This window comes from Gymnogyps californianus, chromosome 2 (assembly GCF_018139145.2).
Source record: "Gymnogyps californianus isolate 813 chromosome 2, ASM1813914v2, whole genome shotgun sequence".
In the NCBI taxonomy this organism is placed as follows: domain Eukaryota; kingdom Metazoa; phylum Chordata; class Aves; order Accipitriformes; family Cathartidae; genus Gymnogyps; species Gymnogyps californianus.
The window spans coordinates 48272492-48295223 of NC_059472.1; the positions used below are offsets into that span (position 1 = coordinate 48272492).

Genomic DNA, 22732 nt, shown 5'->3' on the forward strand with positions numbered 1-22732 from the left:
ACTGAATGACCAAATTTTTGAAGACTCCATGTGTCATTAAATATAATTTTTACTTATGGAACGTTTTTTTGTTTTGTGAGGGATGTTATTGTTTTGCTGTTTGAGTTATTGTCTGAATATTTTTTCTTACAGTTGATTTGAAAGAATGCCTTCAATCTGCAGAGTTTATCAGTTCCAGTGATGGGAACTTCAAAATTCTAGAGGATGGTTCTGTGTACACAACATCTGCTGTTTCTTTGTCTGCTGAGAAAAAGACTTTTACCATATTACTTAAAGACGTTCAAGAACAAGTACAAAAGAAAATACATGTTAGCTTGGTGGAAGAAGAAAAAAAGGTGAGCTTCTAATTTCAAGATACCGTACTTGTTTGAAATACTCTTTCACAGAGTGCAGCTTCGTGCTGGGTAACTAGTTGAATTTTGGAATTCAAATAATCAGGCAAAGCACTCTGGTGTAGAGTGTGTTTTTATTTAGCAGTTGTTGATTACTGTGTCACTTAAGTCAACAGATTTCCTTTCTGAAATGGAAGATGCTAGCAAGGAGCTTAAATCAGGAATGTCAAGAATCTTAAAAGCCATGTTTGAGGAATTAAAGCAGATTTTATTTGTGCAAAGTATTACAATTAATGAAAAAACTCTTGAAATACTATCACAGGTATAATCAGAAATTAAGACCTTGGAAAAACAAATGGTCAGTGGGAAAACTGGAACAGAGGGAAAAAAGATGGAAATGCAGGACAGTAGTTAAGCAAAAATATACACAGTTAAGAATATATGGATGTATTCTTACCTGTCTTTTTATCTTCTAGACCCAGACACAGAAGACTAGGCATGCTAGAGATACAGTTCTCAAGCGAACCAAGAGAAGGTGGGGCCCTATTCCATCCGTTATGATAGAGAACTCACTGGGACCTTTTCCACTACAGATACAGCAGGTACATTTTATATGAATCCTAATTTTATGACACAAGCTAGTTTTGTATGTGACTTTTATGATAAAAGAAGAACAAAAGTGAGCTCTCTTGTATTCCCTACTGATGCCATTCCTGCTATTATTCCTCTGTCTTGTCCTGTCCTGTTCATTGTGTATCTTGTGATCTTGTAGCTGAAATAACTTGTGATCATAGTTGTTGGGGTGAACTGGAAATGTGCAAAAGTTGTAAAAAGGAGAGAGGCATACTATCAGAAGAGAGCTCTTTGGCCTGGAAATCAGTGAAGTGTGTAATTAAAAAAACCAACAAACAGCCCCCCCCAAACATTGCCTAGAAAAAGGTTTTGTAGACACAGAGTGGGGGAAATCTTACCTGCATGTCAACATCCTTTCTGGAGCTCGAGGTGTATACCTGTAGCATTGAAGACACAGTATGGCCTATATTAGTAGGAAAAGACTTACTGTAAGAAAACAAGTAGGCGTGAAAGAGAAATGCAAGAACTAAAGTTATCATAGATCCATCTAGCCTTCAGTAGATTACAGAGTGGCTGGTAGCAGATGTGTAGAGACAAGTGTAATAACAGAGTCTGTGCAGAGCAATCATTCTTCTTCTAATCTTACCTTCCTAACTTCTGGCATTCAGTAGGTAAGGAAAGTATTTGGGGAGGAGGGTGTTTATAAATAGATAACTGCTAATGTTACCTCCTTGGTGCTTGTAATGAGATGCAGAGAGGCTATCTGAATTGGCCTATCTCTGGACTATACTCTAGGTTGTCTTCGTCCCTCTTTCTCGTTCCCTCTTTCTCGTTCCCTCTTTCTCGTTCCCTCTTTCTCGTTCCCTCTTTCTCGTTCCCTCTTTCTCGTTCCCTCTTTCTCGTTCCCTCTTTCTCGTTCCCTCTTTCTCGTTCCCTCTTTCTCGTTCCCTCTTTCTCGTTCCCTCTTTCTCGTTCCTTCCTTTGTTTTTTCTTCTCTAATTGCAAACCACATTCTCAATGAGTGCACTACAACCAAAATGTCTTGAACAGGGACAGAAATAATAAGCCATCTGTATCTGAATGTGCCTTGTATGTACGGTATTATACAGAGATTAGATTTCTAAATAAATTTTTATGCATACTGTCATTTCTTTAATTGTTTGATAGTCCTAAACATTTCTGAGTTTGAATTAATTACCCCTTCTCATGTACACACATTATAAAGGAAGGCAGTTACATGGCAAGCTGTTCTCCTATTCTGTGAAGTTTAAGCCGCTAAAGAAGTAGATGTAAATCAAGTTGGGTTTTGTTTTTTTTTTTTTTTTAAGAGTTCCTGCTTGTGCTAAATATGATCATGAAAAGGGGGAAAATGAATGCTGCTGCTGTTTTTCCTTGGGCTTAAAAACGTGTTCTTTATAGGTCCAGTCAGACACAGCTCAGAACTACACCATTTATTATTCTGCAAGTGGACCAGGAATTGATCAAGATCCAAAGGGTTTGTTTTACATAGAAAGAGAAACTGGAAATATCTTTGCTACTCGTGCAGTAGACCGTGAACAATATCCAAGCTTTCAGGTACAGGCCTAAATTATGTAAATATAATTAAATCTTTTTTTTCTGTCATGCATATATTTGAAAGCTGCGTTACAGAGGAAACTGAGAGCAGACAAGATCTGGAATCAGCTATCTGTTCTGAGTAATATCTTTGGTGTTGTAGAGATGAAATCGGTGACAAATAAAGCAGTAACTGGTCATCGAGATCTTGAGAGCAGGTTTGCTTTTCACTGCTTAGACTCTGATTACCGCATAAATGTAGCGAGCTATTGAATTTGCATCACTTTTGGGAAGAGTTTGAAATTATCCCAGAGTTTTTCAGGGAAGGTTGAAAAGGTCTGTGTAAAAACAAAATCATGAGGAACTCTAGACAACTGTGGGTTTTTGAGCCTCTCTTAAGCTGTTCAGTTTTGGTATTTTGTTAACAAGGTACACTGCTCTCTCTACTGGCTGAGAAGTGTAAGAAGGCAGTTAGTAGAAACAAACAGCTTCTAAATAGGTAATTTGCAGTACCTATTACTGCATTTTATTAGATTATGTTGTAATGGGCAAATAGTTTGGCTGTTGTTCTTGATTTTGTTCTAAATAGCAATATTCACATCTAAATTTTTGGTAAGGCTGAGGTTGCCTCATAGACACCTGGAAAAAATGTGTTCAAGAGACTTGGAAAAAGAGTTTGACAGAGTTGGGGGGAAAAAAAAGAAACTGATTCAAATACTTGTAGTGCGAGGAATGGACAGGGGAAAGATTGGAAAGCATTTAAAGGTTTTGTGTTGCTGTCATCGTAAGATATTAGTCATTTCCCCTTCCATGTGGCTGAAGAGCCTGGTCTTGAGATGGATATGCTTGGCACGCTGTATTTCATTTTATTGACTCCTCCATTGAACTAAAAGTGTAATAATACTTCCTGTTGCTTAAGCATGAAGCAAATTACTGAATTTATGTCTTACAGATCATTTGCTTTGCAACCACACCAGATGGTTATTCACCAGAGGTACCACTTGTGCATACAATCAGGATAGAGGATGATAATGATAATGCTCCATATTTTACACAGGACCTTTTTGAGTTTTCTGTCCCTGAAAATTCCAAACCTGGTAAGAATTGTTTTAAATCAATGAACACAGTTACCACTACTCAGCTCAGTTACGTACCAGTATGACTAGGTGTAATCCTGCCTTTTAATCAATTTCAGTGGGATTTCCTAAGGAGTATTTCTTTACAGCAAAGGCTGAATTTGCAAAAAGCAGCTCAAGATTTCTTAATCATTAGAAATTCCAAAATGCCATCTCAATCATAGTGAAAAGTATTGTTTAAAAAAGAAGTTTTTAAAAACTGAGATGATTCAGTGTTCCTAAAACGGTGTAAGAACTTCAGAACAGTATTCTTTTCATTTTATCCAAAATGACCCGTTTCCATAAAATGTTTTGATTGATGGAGCAGCAGTTTTTAACAGATTAGTTTCCTAAACAACTAAATCGGTGGTGTTCTAAGGTGTAAAATGCCTTTGATTAAGCTTACAGTGTTTGTCCGAGCTGATGAACTAAGGTAGGACTTTTCCTGGGAGAGGGCCGGGGGGAGGGAAGAAAGTCTTGCTTCTGCTCATACCTGTAAAAGGCAGGGATTTGCCCATTACTGACTTCATGTGTCTGTGTAACAGAGGACAAAAGCAGGGAGAAGGGTGGACCCCAGAGAATAAGGAATGCAAAAGCCATGGTTTGCCATTCCTTGCTCATCTCCTAGGCTAGGGGTATAGAGTGGGGAAAGTCTAACTTGCTTCACAAAAAAGGAAGCAAAGTGTCTTCCCCTTCACCCCAGTTGCATTTCATTCTCTGAGCTGCTCTACTTCTTACTGGGTGAGTTACTGATTTAAAGTGAAGTTCCAAAACCACTTGGGCTATAGGGACGAAGTACAGCAATGCTCCCCGCGAGGCAGTACTGCAGTTTGAACTATGTCAGAAAGCACGGAGCCTCCCCCTCCATCCCCCCAGCAACTCCTCTTCAGCTGTGTTTGGGATGCTCAGTTAGAAGTCACTGTAAAAAACGCTAACTGAAGTCTAAACATTTAGTATTTCTTTTGATTATTCTTTCTGACAGCTGCAATAATTACAACTTCGTCTAAGAAGGAAAAAAAATAGCCAGAGGATTAAAACAGACAATTTAGCACTATTACTGTATTTTAACTACTACTTACTGTGGTTTTAATATTACTTTCATTTAGAGCTAAATGACCAAATTGCTATTTTCATGTATCTAAAATAGAAATACCTGTTCAAATAATTTTTGATTATTTACAGATTTTTCTGGAACTAAAAATTGCTGTATTGTGTTCGCAGGTGTAGTTGTTGGAAAAGTGACTGCAGAGGACAGAGATGAGCCTTATACCCTGCATACTACATTGAAATACCGCATTGTGTCACAAAATCCACCAGTAACCCCAGCATTTTCTTTACATAGTGACACAGGTCTCATTGCTGTATTATTACCACAGCTGGACAGAGAGGTGATCTTTCCTGAAGCATCTTTAGCTGTCATCTAGTGCACACAGATAGCTTCTTAACTCTGAACTGCTGGCACAGGAATCACCAGATAAATCGCTTCTGTTACCCTTTTTCTGTTTCCCTCTCAAAGGAGCTTCCGAAGCTTTCCAGAGACCTGTAGTTGGTCCAAAGAGTTTCTGCATAGATGTACCGTATTCTAGCTAATCTTGGCAGGGGACCTCCCGCTGCTCTCCTATTTGACCTATGGATCGAAAATCCTATGGATTTTTATTCTTTCTCTGTTCATGAATCCCATGAGCCACTGTTTCCTCCTAATCAACCTCCATTTGAGGTGCTTCTTGCTTCTTTACAGGGAAGATGAACCAACTTTCTGGAAGTAGTCAGTCATCCTATACTCAAGAGAAACACCTCCAATATCTGAAACCTAAACAGTAATATAACATTTCCTAAAATTAAAGTGCAAACCATTTATTCCTATGAGCTAGCTTTCAAATAAATAAGGTGCAGGAGGTTTTAGTTTTTATTTTATTGGATTTTTTTTCCTTTGGATAAAATGTCATGTGAAAGATTGTTTATGCTAGAAAAACTGCCAGGCATGTGTAATTCAAAATATTATTTCTAGCATAAGACAGTCATTCTAGAAAAAATAACTGCTACGGGCACATTTTTTTGAGAATAAAAAGAGTCATATTGTGGCATACTTGTGTTGCTTCATGGCTGAAAATCCACATTAGCAGTGTGTTGCAAAATTGTGCACTTGCAGGTACGCTGCTCAACTTTTTTAGCAAGAGAAAAATGCAGCGACTGTGAGCATCACCATGACTACTAAGGAAACAATCACAGTGACTACTGAGGGAAGGAAAGTTTGAAAAATGAGTCCACTGCCTATCTTTTAAAGATAAACTTATGAAGTGGAACAGGAGATTTCTTTCCTCCACCTGAGAAACCTAATGCTACTTCCAGGCATTCGGAACTGGAGTTACTGTCTTAATTTACAAACTCCCTTGTTTTGTGCCCAGTCCCCCCTGGTCCCTCTTCCCTGGGTTGTTCAGGTATTAGTAAGGCTAAAAAAAGCCTTCTGCTGTTGTGGCTCAAGTCAGGGATTTAAGTGGGCTGCTTATCAGTGATCCCCTTGGAACTGATAAGGGCACTGACTCCTTCCGTGCCAGACCATGCCAAATGGCAGGCATTGCCTTGTCACGTATAGCCCAAACAAAGGCTGATTGCAGCACGATTTCTGGTCATCCTCACTGAAATAAGAGACATGCACTGAAACACTTTACCAGCTGGAAACCTAAGGGAATACTCTGCTGCTCTAAAGGGGAGACATAGATAGCAGATGAAAGTGCATCATTTGTATCTTCCAAAACTTCAGGTATTGGAAAATGATGCAGACATTGTGAGAAGCTTTATTGGATACAGGATATAGCATACACATTACTGACAGATGCTGAACTCAGTGCTGCTTAGCCACTGAAAAATATTTTACTTGTTTTCCTTTTGGAACTATAGGGAAAAAGCCCCAAAGCTAATTGCGTCATTTTGTAGGGGAGCACTGAATTTAGAGCAGAGTTAGGGAATGGGAGTAAAATATTTAGTTCTACTCTTGTGTGCAACTATGTGATTAAAAAAATGAGTATGTCAAACTTCTGTATGCTTTTATTCATCTTTTCAGCTGGTATCCAGTTATACTTTGTTAGTTGAAGCGAGAGATATGGCAGGTCAGCCTTTTGGTTTGTGCACTACAGGAACAGCTGTCATTAGAATTGAAGATACAAATGACAACGCACCATCCTTTAAACAGATACAAGTAAGTCTTCATAAATGAAATGTTTGTAAAAAGGTAAAAAAAAAAAAAAAAAGACTATTTTTATCTTCTTTCTAATTCCCTGATGGGCAGTCCCTCAAATGTGAAGCATAATGCCCTGAGACAGTTAATGCCAATATAGACATTTGAAAATGCCCTGTTGGTTGTTGTGCTGTTTGGTAATTAGACCTATTGGTATATTAGTCGTTTTGAGTCATTTGCCTTATGTCCATTGGGAGAAACCTGACATGACTCATTCGTTCCCTTCTGCTGCAATGCATAGTCTTAGAAATCCCGTAATTTAACCACTTTCAGGGAGGGGACAGATTCACTCCTAAGCATTGGTCATGACCTTGTTACCATTTGACCAGGTTTTGGCTATTTCTGTGTTGCAAATGAAAATGTTAGTGTCAGCGAAGTAGATGCAAGGATTTTCATAGAGATTTTCTGTGCTTTTCCAACTTTTTTTTCCTTCTACAGAAGTATTATTTAAACCACTTCTTGTTCACCCATAGCTGTAACTCAGCCTTAAGTCTTTGCTTATTGCAGCCATCTGTATTATTCAGGACAGAGAGTATGTCTCAATAACCATGTATACAGCTCAAATACCACAGGGGATTTTGTAATATGAAATTTATGAATAATAATTCATTATCCATGAGGAATACACGTACCTCATCCTTGCCGCTGACTATTGTAGAATATCATCAGTAATATTAATTCAGAGTCACTCTTATCTGTGCTTCTTGAGCTTGTACAGAATAACACGGCTCTTTAAAAAGATAAAAAGTAAGAAAAATCCTTTCATCCTTTGCCATCCAAGTAGAGACGTATTTCACCCTTCTTGGCTTTTCTTCAAGTTCTTGTGGTTTGTTTATATATATATTTTTAATTTACCCCAATGCCTTTTCTAATGCTCAGCTTGATCATGTTGTACGCAAATTAGCATCTATAGCTGATGTAACTGAGGGGAACTGTGCTAATTTACCTATCCTGGAAGGAGAATTCCAGACTTAATTACGTCAGTGATAGTTTGAGTGTATGAAGGAGCTGAGACTTCAACTGTGCTGGCAGGAAAGGTTTACTGTTCCACTTAGGGTGTAAGAGAGGAGTGGGGGAAATATGCTAATGCATGAAAACAAAATAAATCATTACAGCAGCTTGGTAAATTGACCCCTTGGGTTTAAGTAGTCTTATTTAAATACAGTGTTCTTCAGTCCTGCGTCGTGGAACAGTATTCTCTGATTTAAATTGATTTTTTTTTTTTTTTTTTTTTTTTTTTGGATACTCCAAGTATGAAACGCGAGTGGAGGAAAACAGAGTGAATGTAGAAATACTGAGAGTCTCTGTTGTTGATCTTGATGAACCTGGTTCGCCTAGCTCAGGAGCAGTATATGAAATTATAAGAGGAAACGATGATCGGTCCTTTGAAATTACAACAGACAAAAACACAAATGAAGGAGTATTGTGTGTTGTTAAGGTAAGTAAAAATGGAACTGCTAGAGGAAAATCTGTGTGTCTTCAGGTGTTGCTTTTAAAACCAGTAATCTAGAACTCATTTTTATTCAAAGAATATCTGTAACTGTCAGGCAAATCATGCTTTCTTCCTGATCTGAACTCTCTTCTAGAGTAGATTGCATAATGCACTGCAAATGAGGCTCGTGTGTGGTACATAACCTACAAAACTCATCTTCCAGGCTACTCCTCAGTTTTGTGTGCGCAGAATTCAAGGAATTCCCTTTGGTTTGTCATTCCAGAAGAGCTCGGTGCTTTTGCCTGGTTCCACAGTTGGAGTTGTTTAGACTCAGGGATGTGACTGAGGAATACTTCATGTCTGGGTTTTTAACAGAAATGGGAGCGTGGCAAAGGAGGGGAGGGATGAGTACCTCCAGTCTTGTTCTCTATGGGAGCTGATTAAACTTACAGCATAAAACTCTGCAGGTTTTATTTTGCAGGGTAGTGACTTCAGGTTTGCTTTTCTGGGGTGTGAGGGAGTCCGCATACACATAAGACTATGTGTTAGTTTGGTTACTTGTTGTACCCAGTATTTTACAGCTGTGAGGTAAAAGGACCACTGTACCTGTACTCCAGCATGTCCCTTTGCCTCTTCATGCCTCTTTTCATAATCTGTTAAAACTGCAATAATGGGTAGCTTCTAAGGAGCAGAGAAGATTAATATTAAAATTTGAAGATATAAATTGTAAGGATAGAAATGCCAGTTAAATTTGGTGGTGGTTTTTTGGTTTTGTTTTTTTTTTTGTTGCTGGTAATCAGTAGAGCTTTTTCTAAAGCTATGTCCCTGGTATACAAACCCAGTTAAAATTTCTTATATTTAGTGTAATGCTGTAGTAAACTAGAGAATATTATGACTTTAGGATATAAATAGCTCTATTAAAGGCATACGATGACCTTGGAGAAGTTGTCTGAAGAATAAATGGTAGATACTTACTGATCAACCCCACAAGTTCAGATGTCTTTGCAATGGGTGAAGTCTTACTAGGAAATAAATGTAGGTGCTAGCAAGAAGCACGATTGACTTGTGCTGGAAAGGAAATATACGTAACCTAAAATAACAGCCAACTAGATATGGGAGGAGAAAATCCCCCACCACATTTAATTCTTATCTCAGTTCTATTAGTAATTGACTATCAGAGTATTCATCTAAAATTCTACAGTGATGCTGCTTACCTTATTAGGGGTAGTTCCTCAGGTTCTTTTCTTTGACTAACTTAGAACTTCACTTTTTTTTTTTTTTTTTTTTTTTAAATCATGTCCCTTTACTGTGTCTCAATCTGGATGTTCCAGAAGGATAGCTGACTTCTTTTGTAAATAAATGTGGTACAGTTTTATCTATTTAGTAATTGGGCAGTGAAACCAATACCAAGTTTTGTATTGGTTTGAAGGAAAAAAACCAACGCCCCACCTTTGTTACAGGGACTGGACTATGAAAGCGCCAAGCAAAGGATCCTCGTGATTGCAGTCAACAATGAGGCACCCTACATGCTGGCACCACATTCACAACAACTTTCCCAGAGCACCAGCTCTGTTACAGTGCATGTCCTGGATGTGGATGAGGGGCCGGTGTTTAAACCCTGTCGGTTACGCCTAGACGTTAAAGAATGCGAGGAGATTGGGACAAGTATTGGAAGATACCTAGCAGAAGATCCAGAAACTGGAAACAGTGAAGGCATAAGGTATGAAACAATGTTACCTACTAGTTTATTTGGAGTACAGCATGGGCGGGATACGGGAAGGGGGAAATAGTTGTTGATGCTGTATATATGTGTGTGTTTGTGTGCACACACATGTGAGTGTATATGAATACATCTATATATGTACATGTATGTACGTACATATACGTGTGTGTATATTTGAGATCTTTAACTAAACAAACAAATTATTCTTGACAGCTACCGGATACCATCTGACCAGTGTAATTGGATCAGCATAGATGAAAGATCAGGTGAAGTTAGAACCATTAAAGTCTTGGACCGAGATGTAGGAGAAATGAGACGAGGTCAATGCAATATCACAGTCCTCGCAATAGACAGAAGTGAGTACTAAATGTTGTCAGTATTCTTTGTGGTCTATAACAGATGTTTATGTGCAAGTTTAGTGTTGGGACAGCTATACTGGTTCAGACCAGAGGCCTGCCTAGTCCGTTGTCTTGTCTTTGGGATAGGTCTGTCAAATGCTTAGGGAATATTACACAGCAGGGAAAGCATTTAAGAAATCAGGGCAAATTCTCAATATTTTCAAAAGTTATCTGCTCCCATTTAAAATCCTTTGTTAAGTTTAAATTGAGAGATTTTCCTGTGGATTGTATTCCTTTTATTTCCTGACTATTTTTTTTGAGTGATAGCACCTGGCAGCCATGAAGTTGACAACAGAGAAAGTAGAGAGAGAGAACTTTTTGAAAAAAAAGTTGTTGACCTTGCAACTCTTACTGTTTCCTCCTCTGTTTGACTTCTTGGTGTCTTGCTTTTGGAAACCCTTAATTTAAAAGGACCTCTAAGAATAGCTGTATTCATTGCTGTATGTTATTGTGCTCTTACTCTTATTCTCAGTCATCCAGGTTCTGTAACAGTGTTCACGCTATGTGTTGCTCAGGTGACGAGCTCTTACAAATTACTCTGATTGTAAAGGAAGGGTTGTACACTCAGATTCTCGTTCTAAAACAGGTTTTGGTTCTGATTTAATGTGAGTGATGATCTATTCTTTCTGATTAATTTGGGTGTATGCATTTATTGTAGGAAAAGACATAGTTTTGCCTCAACATCATCTAGCCAAGAAGATTAAATACACCTTTCACTTCCCAAATGCAGCAAATGGATTATCAAAGAAAAATGTTAGGCTTACAGGTCACACTTTTAATTCTAAAATATGTATCTTACATTAAAAAGGAAAAATGGACTGCCTTTATAAATCCAATGGCAGGATTTAGTTTGAGCCCTTATGTGCTTAAACATCAGTGGGAGTAAAGAGCAGACCTTTGGAAGTTGCTTTACAGCTGAAAATTCTAACTCTGTCCAGAGCTTGCATACTAAAATTAAATGTAAATAATATGAATTTAAATTTTTTTAGAACTTCTGTTGCATACGAAGTAAACATGATATATGCATCTGCAGTCAGGTATCTCTAGAGAAAGTTTTAAAAAGTAGACTTGATGTAATTTCACTGGAATGCATATGCAAGCATTGACCATTCCTGTGTTGGCAAAAATGTAATTAAGAGGGAGAGCTCATTCACTTCTTGCCTGTAGACTTTGGTGACTTAGTACGTGTCACTGCTGAATCCTGCTACTGCATGGTGACTCAGAGGGAAGAGGACAGAAAGAAGCCCACTGTTTCTGGATGTGTTCATGTTCCCAGGGGAAATGAGAGTAGGGAAAGGGTAATTTATTTTCTCCTTCCAGAAGTAAAAAGGCTGGAGACTTTCACTTTCTGCTTTTGACTCTCACTTTGGCTTAGTGTCCTTTACTCCTGATTTATGGGCTCTTTCTCCTCTCATCCTCCTGTTAGAACAGTATCTGTCCCCACACAGATACACACGCTCAACAAAATACATTGTCTGCACATGCAGAATATGGAGCTTTGGGAGCTGTTGATCCATTCTACAACCAGCCAAGCAAAGAGAAGCAGCCAAGAGAGACCTATGAGAAGTCCCTCTCTCTTTTTGGCTAAATCAGCAGCTGCTTTCCCTCTTACTTCTAAACTTGGTGATATTCCGTTGTGAAAATTTGGACTAGAAATAAATACGTGAATGTTAGAAGTAAGTGCTAAAAGTAGTTATTTTTATCTCATAGATGGCAAAACAGGCACTGGAACAATTCAGGTTTTCATCCAGCCTGGGAACAAGAATTACCCACGAATCACTAAAACCGACTATATAATGTGCAGAGACAGAAAACCGATCTGCCTTACTGCACAGGATGGTGATGAGTCTCCTTACAGCGCACCCTTCGTATATCGCATAACTGACCGTAGCTTGGCTTCCTCGTGGAAGATAACTCGACACAATGGTATGCTAAGACTTCCTCCTCCTCACTTAGCTGTAGGTTGCCAGAGGAGGCTTTGCTACCTCTCCCTTGGATGGACTGTAAGAAAGATTGGATGAATGTATGTTTGGAATTGGTGTAGTCAGTGGGGCTAACAAGGTAGCCCTGATGATCTCAAGTGGTTCCTCAGTTTCATTTGCTGTACAGGAGATCAAGAGTATGCCAGAAATAAAGGGGAACAGCTAAAGTATTCTTTATCTTAACTGTACTGGGTTTGAAACAGTTTGCAGAAGTTAAGAAGGGGGCACTGTTGGCCTCACAAAGGCAAGGAGAAGGATATTATATTCTGCCTCTTAAAGCATAAACAAGGATCTGTCCCCAGCATCCTTGGGTCAGCAGTCAGCTGCTGTCTGAAATTATGATGTAAAAAGATTAGGTGGGAGAACAAAACCCGATGTAATGCATTGCATCAACACCTCTGGAAAAGGAAATATACATTCATAATTCATGAGGAATTTACGAATGAAAGGGCTAATACTCCAAAGAAAAATACAACTTTTCTTAGGCTGCTATTATGGTGGAGAACTGGAAAACTGAAACTTTACCTAAAATTGGTTAGAGGCTGACTAAAAAAATCCTGGCAGTTTTTTTTTCTTAGTACTGCTGTCAGCCAGCACGTTTTTGGTAAAGCTGAGCTGGGTGAAAGAAAACGTTACTATCTCCCTTAATATATTCATGTTAATTTTTACAATTTTGATAGAAGTAGATAAACAATTTATTACCAAAGGTATCAATGTTTCCTAAAATTTGCTGCTATAAAAAGTTGTAGCTGATGGTGGTTTCCTGGTGGGTGCCAGATGATGGCAACAAGAGCAGCACATACATTTGCCACTATGTTGTCATGAATTAGCTTGAAAAGGGTCTGATTCTGAAGGGTTCAGACAAACATTCACTAATGAAAGGCAAAAGACAGCAAGTCTGAGAGCAAAGACATCTAAGAGTTTCAAGGTTCATGTTAGGCAAATTGAAAAAACGTTATAGATGGTACATGTAGTCTCATATACCTCATCATAAAGCAACCATTATGTATATCAGTGTCTATCTTGTAAGTGTTTTTTACATATGATTTCTTTCACCCTTTAAAACACATGGTCACTAATCATTGCCACTAAGCACCGCAGCAGACTAAATGGATTTTACTTCCCACTGGATATAGCCATTCCCACTGAATATAGCAATAGAGCTAAAGAGTGGAAGAGGTATAAATTAAGTTTACGATTAATTATTCCAATCACACTACCAGAAGTCCTTTTAATAAATGTCAGTTCAGTTGATGGTCTTTACTAGTAAGCCCAAATAGTGTAATTTACTGTAATGAACTGAATCAACTTCCGAGTTTCAAATCATATGTTGTCAGAAGGCTATATAAGGTTTGCTTTTTTTTAATTCTAACATTTAAAAGGTGCTGAAAGTATAAATCCTTCCAAGATGTAGTTTTGTGTCAACACATTTAAGCTAGCTTTAAACTAGCTGATGTGGAGCTGGTAGCAGTATAGCTGTAACAGAAGGGAAGATTGTGATGACGGTCGCATTTGTGACAACAGAGTTTCAGGTATTGTTAACACTAGATCTGGTTCTATCTTTTTTTACAGATAATTCTGTGTATCTTTCACCAAAGGGTGATATTCCATTTGGAGTATACAATATTCCTGTAAGTGTGATTGATAACGGAGGAAAGGTGGGAGAGAACCACGTAACAGTTAACCTCTGCGATTGTGTTACTCCAAGCGAATGCAATGGGCCCCGTGATCTTTCTGCTGGAAATGTTACTCTTGGCGTATGGGCCATCCTTGCAATGATCTTAGGATCACTATTGCTGCTGTGTAAGTACACTTGTTTTTTTTTAACATGAAGTGCAAAACACTTGATTTTAAAATTAGCTGAGAGAACCTGATTCAAACATTTTTTTATTTAGGCAGTTGTATAGCCCTCATGACTGACTTAATGTACTTGCTCTATTTGTATCAGTATCACAGGCTTTTTGCTCTCATCTTGTCCTGTAGTTACTGTGTGTGTATTTTTGTTTATTCTTTTAAGTACATTTTGTGTAAGATGTTCTGACCTGCATTCAGCGCTTGAACCGAAAGAGGATGCGATTTGTAGTGCTTATCAGATCTTGTCTTGAGGCGAATATAGTGAAGTTTGTTTGTGAGTTTAGTGCTGGTTTTGGGATGCACATTTCTGTTTGTAGGAATGCTGAAATCAATTTCCTAGAGCTTTTTGTGACCTTTCTTGTGTCATGGTTTAAAACATGGAGTATCTGAGACATTGGATTTGCACAAAGGATTTCACAAGAGCCAGTGTAATGTTGAAGGACAGTTTGGGTACTTCCACAACACACCAAACCCTTGAATACATGTTGTGTTACTAGAGTTGCCCAAAGACTAACAGATTCTCAGCAGGTTAATATTGCTGTTAACCAGTGAGGCAGTGACAGTGATACGTAATAGTAAAGCCAGGTTATTTTTTTACCAGAATCAGACATAGTCTGACTAATAACATCTTTAAAAATCACCAGAGGACACGCTACAGTAACAAATACTTCAGAGTTCGGGTTTTTTTCTTTCTTGTCTTCTTTCTTTTCCTTTTTTTCTGGTAATGATCAACCTGTCTTGCCCCTGTTCAGTCTCAGCTAGCTGTTCTTACTCAGGTAGTTAGAACACTGGGACCTGCACATATTTTGAAGGTTAGATAGATCCATGTTTTATCTAAACAGGGCAGGTACCCAAAGTCGTGATATAGCCTGGAGGTGGAACTTTCAGATGTGGGGATGCTCAGTGGGGGGACTGTGTGAAACATCAGCTAGGTTTTTGTCACTACGCCTTGACTGCATCCCTCCCAGATAGACCCACTATTTTATTGTGGCTAGGTTTTACCCTGTGTATCCTCTGCTCAGTGCTGTCATGGATGTCTTCTTCCCATCTGTCAGCATCAGGAGGTGACCTGCCAGAACCACTGATGCAGATCTCACTGACAGCTGATAGTTGCAGAAGCTAAATGAGCTTGAAAGTGGCTCTTGGCCAATTTCTACAGAAGTTTATGGGTTCAGAGATCAGATTGCTCAGTGGGCAGTTAGGCAGAACTGTTCTGTTCCTCGTGGGCTTCTTTATTTTTAAGCTATCAACTTGAAAAGAGAAGGAAAGAGTGGTTCCCTGAATGAAATGTTTAGTCCTTTGTTTAGGAGAGGTATTAGTTGCTTATGATTCTTTTATATAAAGTCATTTCTGGCTGAATCTCCATGACAACACAAAGTAGTATTATAGGAGGAATAAGCTGAATACAAGGAATTTAAAAGATTGTTCTGTAGGATAATGCTTGAAGTCCTCCAGGGTTCTGCTGACCTTTTCTGTGAAGCAGAAGTTTCTGGTACTGGGACCTTTAGCTTGCATATTAGTTCCTTATGATGTAATTTGACATCTGTGTGTTCATACATGAAAAAAGTCTTAGGTACAACCTTGTTGTAGACACGATTGGTCTAAATTTTTTCTTACTGTGAAATCTTGCAGTCAGTGTTTTCATAAAGGATACTTGCATTTCTTTCAGGGAAACCAAGATGCATTTTAGAAGAATGAAATAGTTCAACAGTGTAGTGAAAACTCCATATACTGTTTGAAAAAATGTATATATGTACAGTTTTGAGTATGGGCATTTTTGGAAATAATTTTTTTTTTTAAACCATACTTGATGCTTAGGCATTTAAAAAGGCTAATGCAACAAAATTCATTATCAAACAGAAGTAGATACCATTATGAGGTAAAGTTCATAGTATCTTCCTCACTTATTTCCTTTCTATAGTAATCCTGATCACAATTTGTGGCTGCTGTGGCTCTGGGGTAATGCACCGGCATGTGACTGATGATTGTGCCAATCACAACTTAATCATTTCAAATACAGAAGCTCCAGGAGAAGAAGTGATGGTAAGTTGTCTATTTACTTCGAAGTAGAAACATGTAATTAAGATATCCATAACATTTCAGTTTGACAACAGGACCACCTGCAAGTAAGTGATTTAGTAAAGGAAATAAGCGATAAATGCAGGGATCATTAGATGTGCTTTGCTATTTAACAAGAATTTGAAAATTCTTACCTTAGGCAGAGATGGTGGTACCATATATATTTAAACATATCCTGTAGTTGTTAGCCCGGCTGCTTATAATTCTTCCAGACTTTAACTGTTTGGTTGGAACTTTCAGGTGAACATTTTAATCACTTCAGTCATTTTCAACAATGAGATTAGATGAAAATTTACTGGTTTGCCTATGTTGAATGTGTGTTTGTGGCAAAACATTGCTTTTCCTTGGAGAAGGATTTTTAAATTTAGCAGATAGTCTTTGTAAAGTACAGGTGCAATTTCTGCCCTTCCCCTGAAAAATGACCCCAAATACAGTTGATTTTTGAGCCAGTGGAAAAAATATAATTGAAGAGTCCATGTTCATGAAATATGTTCTTGCTTTTGGCATCTAAACTTTTTTAAGATTCAGTCTACCATGAACAAAGTCCAGCCCAGGACTGCGTTCGTACAGAAGGACTTAACTCTTCAGACTCTTCCCCTTCTCCTCTGTCCCCCACCCCCTGACTTTGCCCTCCCCAAGAAAAGGAGATTAGTTTAAAAACCATTGAGTTTACTTCACCTTGAAAACCAAGAAATCCTAATGGTGACAAGCGTCAAATTTCTCATTGCCTATGAAGCATAATGTAGTGCCATTATAAACTGATAATGTAGTTTTTAATTTGTGATCCCATGCTAGTTTTTCCGTATTTCACTCAGTATACAGACTTAATGTGTGAAAAAACAGAATTAAACTTATGCATATGACTGTATATCTGGCTTAATGCGTTACAGGTTGTTGACTTTGAAAACCAAACATTATTTTTATATGATAATTTAAGAAACTAGCATGTGGATTATAGTACAGCTTTCATTGGCATAAAGATTCAGGTTTTGGATCTCATATTATATTTAAATGCAGATTCCCCCCCCCCCCCCCCCCCCAGTATCCTTTCCAAAGACCACTTATTGATCTTTATACACTAAGGATAGTTTTTTGTTCAAAATATCGCAGTGGAAAGCTGGAGACTTTTCAATTTTCCGTATTGACAGTTCCTGATAGCTGTTTCATCTTTTGAATTTAAAAAAAAAAAAAAAGGAGGAAAAAAAAAAAAGTAAAGGTATCCCCACTACTGCATCTGTTTTCAGGATCACAATATAATTCCTCTACAAAACACAAGTGATCAAGGAGGATATGGAATAAAAACAGGAGATCAACAAACATTTGAAATGGTAAAAGGAAGAGGACATACCTTGGAATCAGTCAAGGGAGGCGGACATCAGACTCTGGGATCAGTTAAAGAAGGAGGAGGACAGGCTGTGATGGATACGTGTAGATACTCCTACTCAGAATGGCATAATTTCACACATCCTCGTTTAGGTGAAGTAAGTATTCTGAAACTGGTTTGGTTTTTTTGGAGTGTAGGTTATGGTCAATATATACAGACTTTTCAAGGAAGACATGCATTTGTGCTAGAAAGGTGGCTTTCTGTGTTTGGTTTTGTTTCGTTTTTCCTCTCCTTTGCTCCCCTGTGTCCCCTTTGGAATATTGCCCTTTCAAAAATTCATCCTTTACATATTTTAGACGTAAGCGTAAATGACTTGCTTTTCTTGGCTTAAACTATAGGCAGTATGCTATTTTTCATTTAGAATATTTACTCATTTAGAATAATTACTTTACTCAAGCTTTTGTGAGTTTTTCTGAGAGTGTCTGTTTTTATTCTAACTGCTTGCTTTGTACTAATTTAAACCTGATACTTATCTTAGCAATGGTGCAGGAATGAATGTACAGCGTTAGAAATGTAGTTATTCCGTGCTTTGGAGATCAAAAACTCTCACTACTTGCCTAACTAGTTATGTGTAAATCAATCTTTTAATTTCGAGTGGATTTTAGTTGCTTGACAGCTTATTTAAACAGGTTCTTCCTCTTTTATTGTTACATACATGATTAGTAGAAATGATTTCTTTATTAAATACTTATATTTTGTAGTCTTAATGATATAGACCAATCATGTGCATTTTTTGTATGTAGGAATCCGTTAGAGGACACACTCTGATTAAAAATTAATCAATGAAAGGTAAATCAAAAGAAATTATTTTTATGCAATATGTTTAGGATAACAATTTAAGAAAATAATAAGGTGTGTTCTCTTCTATGCAGAAGGTGCACCTATGCAGACAGGATGAAGAACAGAAGCATTCTGAAGATTATCTCCTTTCATATAACTATGAAGGAAAAGGATCCTTGGCTGGCTCTGTAGGCTGCTGCAGTGATCAGCATGAAGAGGAGGCACTTGACTTCTTAGATCAGCTGGAACCCAAGTTTAGGACGTTAGCAGAAACATGCGTAAAAAGATAAATGTACCTTTCACAGTGCTGAAAAAAACTGTAAATAAGTGGCTGTCATACTTTTGTGATGTTAGGTATTTTGGAATTGAGGGGGGCAGAGGTTTATTAAAATTAATATAGACTGGTGAGAGTGTAAGTAACTCTTACTTTAAATTTACAACATTTTTTTTTTTTATCTCTGCTAGACACATTCCATCGAAAACAAGGGATTCAAAATATTTTTTCTTTAAACTATGTTAATATAGTAATGCTAGTTTCTACTTAGATTACATTTCCTATTCTTTGTGATTACTTAAAATGCAAAACTTGGTGTTGTCCTTTTAATTAATTATTCTGCTTCAAAATTTTATTGTATTTGGCTTTGGAGAAGGAAAGCTTTTTAACTCACTGTTTCTTTGTTTTCTTTTAATTCTGTAGAAATAAAACAAAAAACATTACTGGTGGATATCAAATACCTTGTTAATTTTTAACTTATATGAACTGAGATACAAAACACTTTTTCATTTTTCACATAAACAATACTGATGAATACATTAGAAAACTTTATATTTTGATTGAAAATTAAATATATATATGTTGTATATATGTAAAATAATATTCAAAAATATATTTTTCTCCTAATGGGTTACCACCCATCAAGCTTGCTATCCTAAGGGATTTATGGCATCACCACATAGGGTGTCAGCATTGTATGCGAGTATGTATTTTTCTTTTAAGAAAATAAAAGATTTTTTTAAAAAATCAGGAAATAGGGGTAACTATCGCACTTCAAATGAATCCAAGACAAATCTTGTGTTTACTTGACATAAGTTTGTACCTCAGTTTCTTGTGAGTTTTAACATAGTAACTTTGCAGAAATGATGAACATTGCCAAGAGTTTTGTCCAGTGTAGCTACCACTACCTTTTTTACTTGCCTTGTTGTGGACTTCATTAAACTGTTTTTTTCTGTAAGTAGAACTTGACAGAAGATACAGCTCAAATGGATTGAGCATACACTGCATTGATAACGTGTTTTAAAGATAGCTTTATTTGAGATGCAAAATTACACTGGAATAAACTGTCTGGTTTGAGTGTATTATGTGGTGGTTGTAGAGGTAAGCATTTACACAGATGTCTGGCAGAAATCATCTGAATCCCATTTGTTATTTTACTAGATTAAGCATACTTATACACTATATATATATATATACACACAAAAGTCTGAAATACCTTTGGCAGGTGACAGTAGTGAGACCTGAATGCTGCCATAAGCTATTTCTGGAATTCAGCCTCTGCTTCCCAGGTTTTATATGTTTTTAATATTTGCACTCTTGGTTAAGTAATCTGTCCTCTGCACTCCGGGAATTCTCTTGTGCCTTAAAAGAATGTCTTCCTGCCTATAAGAAACTTGTGCAATTATGTATTTCTGTTGCTATAATTCTGCTTTTAGGTTTTGCTCTGTAAACATATGCCTTAGGGAGATACTTTTTAAAATTTACTATAGCTAATGATCTGTAAAAGGAATTATTAGTAACAACAAAGAGTCACACTGCTTTAAATTTCAGTGCACAGCTGCTGCTGACTTCCAGTGGTTGCAGTTCATTTGACACAAATTATGGTCAGCGAAAACCCGCAACAGTATAAAAACTTACCCAAGTTATAAAACAGTACTTTTAAAACCTATTTCACACTGGAAATGGGCTTCAGAATATTTCTGGTAAGAACTAGCTGTGGTTAATAACTTCATAGACCAATGTTAAATGTATTTTAGTGTATCATTTGAAAGTGGTGATGAATTCATCCTGAACGAGAATCACTGCCAGTTGTAAGAGCAACAGTCACCAGCAGCAAAATACTAGATGAGAACCAAGGTGTTACAAGCTTACTTTATTTAAAAAATGCATGCTAACACTACTCTTCTGAACACTACTCTTCTTTATCACGAACATAAATGAGTTTTGCTATACATGGATAGGCAGATCTGTGGCTGATGTTAAGTCAGGATAGCTCTGCTGATGCCAGTGGAGCTATGCTGACTTTATGCCAGGTGAAGATCTGTCCCTTAGTGATTTCCTTGCTTCTTTGTGTCTTGCATCTTTATCTTTAGTTATTGGCTATACACTTCTTAAGGTAATGTTAATGTCTTCCCCCCCCGCCTTTTAATGTTTGGTGGTTTTGTTTTTTTTTTTTTTTAAATTATATAAAAATCCTGTAGTTCAGAAGGACCTAGGATAAATAACAGAATGCACTCTTTTGAAAATTACTTGGGGGGTGGCGTAGAGAAGCCTCTGGAAATACGGTTTCTTTCCTCATGAAATATAATAGTAGTACTGTTCTAAAAGAATAGACCAAATTTGTATGAGCTTTAATTGAATTGGCGTTGGCTATTTTAAGTAGATGGTTGCCAACTTTCCACTCTGGAGTTAATAACTTATTGAAATGAAAATAATGTTTTCTAGTCTAATTTACCTTAAAAATTTTTTCATTTTTTTTCTTTTACATTTCAACAAACATAGATAATTAGTTACTTGCATTTTTTGTCTGTTTTTAAACAAAGCACAAATTTGGAATCACTTCTACTTGTTTGTCTCTTAAAAATTAAAGTTCTGAACTGAACCAGCTATTTCTGTAAAACCAAGAGTAGAAAGGTAGTTGAGATGCTTTAAAAAATGAACTGTAAAACATTATTTTCATTGTATCTTCTAATCATGTGAATGAAAACTTTGTATAAAGCATTAAGGTTTACAAATACTAAGTACCAAATAACATTTGTGTAAAGCTTACAAATGAAATATTTCAAAATGTATAATTCACTCATTGTTACTGTCTTGAATCACCTTAAAAATTGTGAAGATTTGTTCTCTTCAACTAGATAATTTGCAAACTATCTAGTTGTGTCAACATTGTCTTAACATCATGTTTTAGGTATATTTTGTACAACAGTGAGTAATAAATTTTTTGGAGAATAAAAGGAACTTCTACAAAACCTGTTAATTTCTTGTACATGAACTAGTTTATGAAGATAAGCATGCCTGTTTCTGAAGGAGATTGGATTTTTAAATTTTAATTTAAGTGTTTTTGCAATGTTATACTGCCGTAATGCTAGTAGTAGTTGCCCTTGCAGCAGGAGCGGTAGTGAGTTCTAGCTGAAGATTTATAGCACAAGCTGGCCAGTTGTTTGTGGGGCTTTCTTAGTGCTTCTAAAATGATCACAGAACACTTGATGAATTCAAGATCTTAAAACTACAAAGCATTAATCTGTCATCTCACTGATAAATTGCAAAAAATACACAGTGCCTATTTTCAAAACCTCTTAAGGAAAACCAATGGCAGCAGATAACCCAAACTTTCACATGTTTGGCAGTCATAAAGCTGCAGGATATTAGTATCGTAGGGACTGTATGATCGCAACGATACTATGGTCAAGAGACCAGTGGAATATCAGTTTTGGTTATCTGGCTTCAAGGGAAGAGGTAAATTCACAGAATGGCTGAGGTTGGAAGGGACCTCCGGAGGTCATCTGGTCCAACCTCCGTGCTCAAGCAGGACCACCTACAGGTGGTTGTCCAGGAGGAGATGTCTTTTGAGTATCTCCAAACATGGAGACTCCATAACCTTTCTGCAAAACCTGTTCCAGTGCTCAGGAAATGTTCCACCATTTCCATGGCCCTTCATTGGACTCCCTCCAGTACATCCATGTCTCTCTTGTACTGGGGAGCCCAGCACTGGGCACAGTACTCCAGGTGTGGCCTCACCAGTGCTGAGTAGAAGGGAAGGATGACCTCCCTCAACTTGCTGGCAACGCTCCTCCTAGTGCAGCCCAGGATGCCATTGGCCTCCTTTGTGGCAAAGGCACGTGTTCTTGCTCTTTTAATCCCACTCAGAGCCTTCTGAATGCATCTAAGGCAAGCTTTTTAGATTAAAAGGACTGTGTTATTAGAACAGAAATGTACCTGAGATGAGAAGGGCACCAACTTGTCTATTAGAGTTACTTATACTGAAAATAGACTACCATGAAATCTATTATTGTT

The 22732-nt window shown here is 37.4% G+C and overlaps 1 protein-coding gene across 1 annotated transcript; it reads left to right on the forward strand.

Moving 5' to 3' along the window:
* Positions 1-814: 814 nt before the first annotated feature.
* On the forward strand, positions 815-18811 carry LOC127013144 (desmocollin-1-like). The gene is made up of 13 exons (XM_050891818.1): positions 815-934; positions 2325-2480; positions 3412-3556; positions 4796-4962; positions 6636-6770; positions 8062-8247; positions 9702-9961; positions 10178-10320; positions 12073-12288; positions 13917-14147; positions 16120-16241; positions 17522-17758; positions 18534-18811. Exons 1-13 carry the CDS (start codon positions 890-892, stop codon positions 18729-18731), a joined length of 2241 nt encoding a protein of 746 aa, XP_050747775.1. The 5' UTR covers positions 815-889; the 3' UTR covers positions 18732-18811.
* Positions 18812-22732: the final 3921 nt, after the last annotated feature.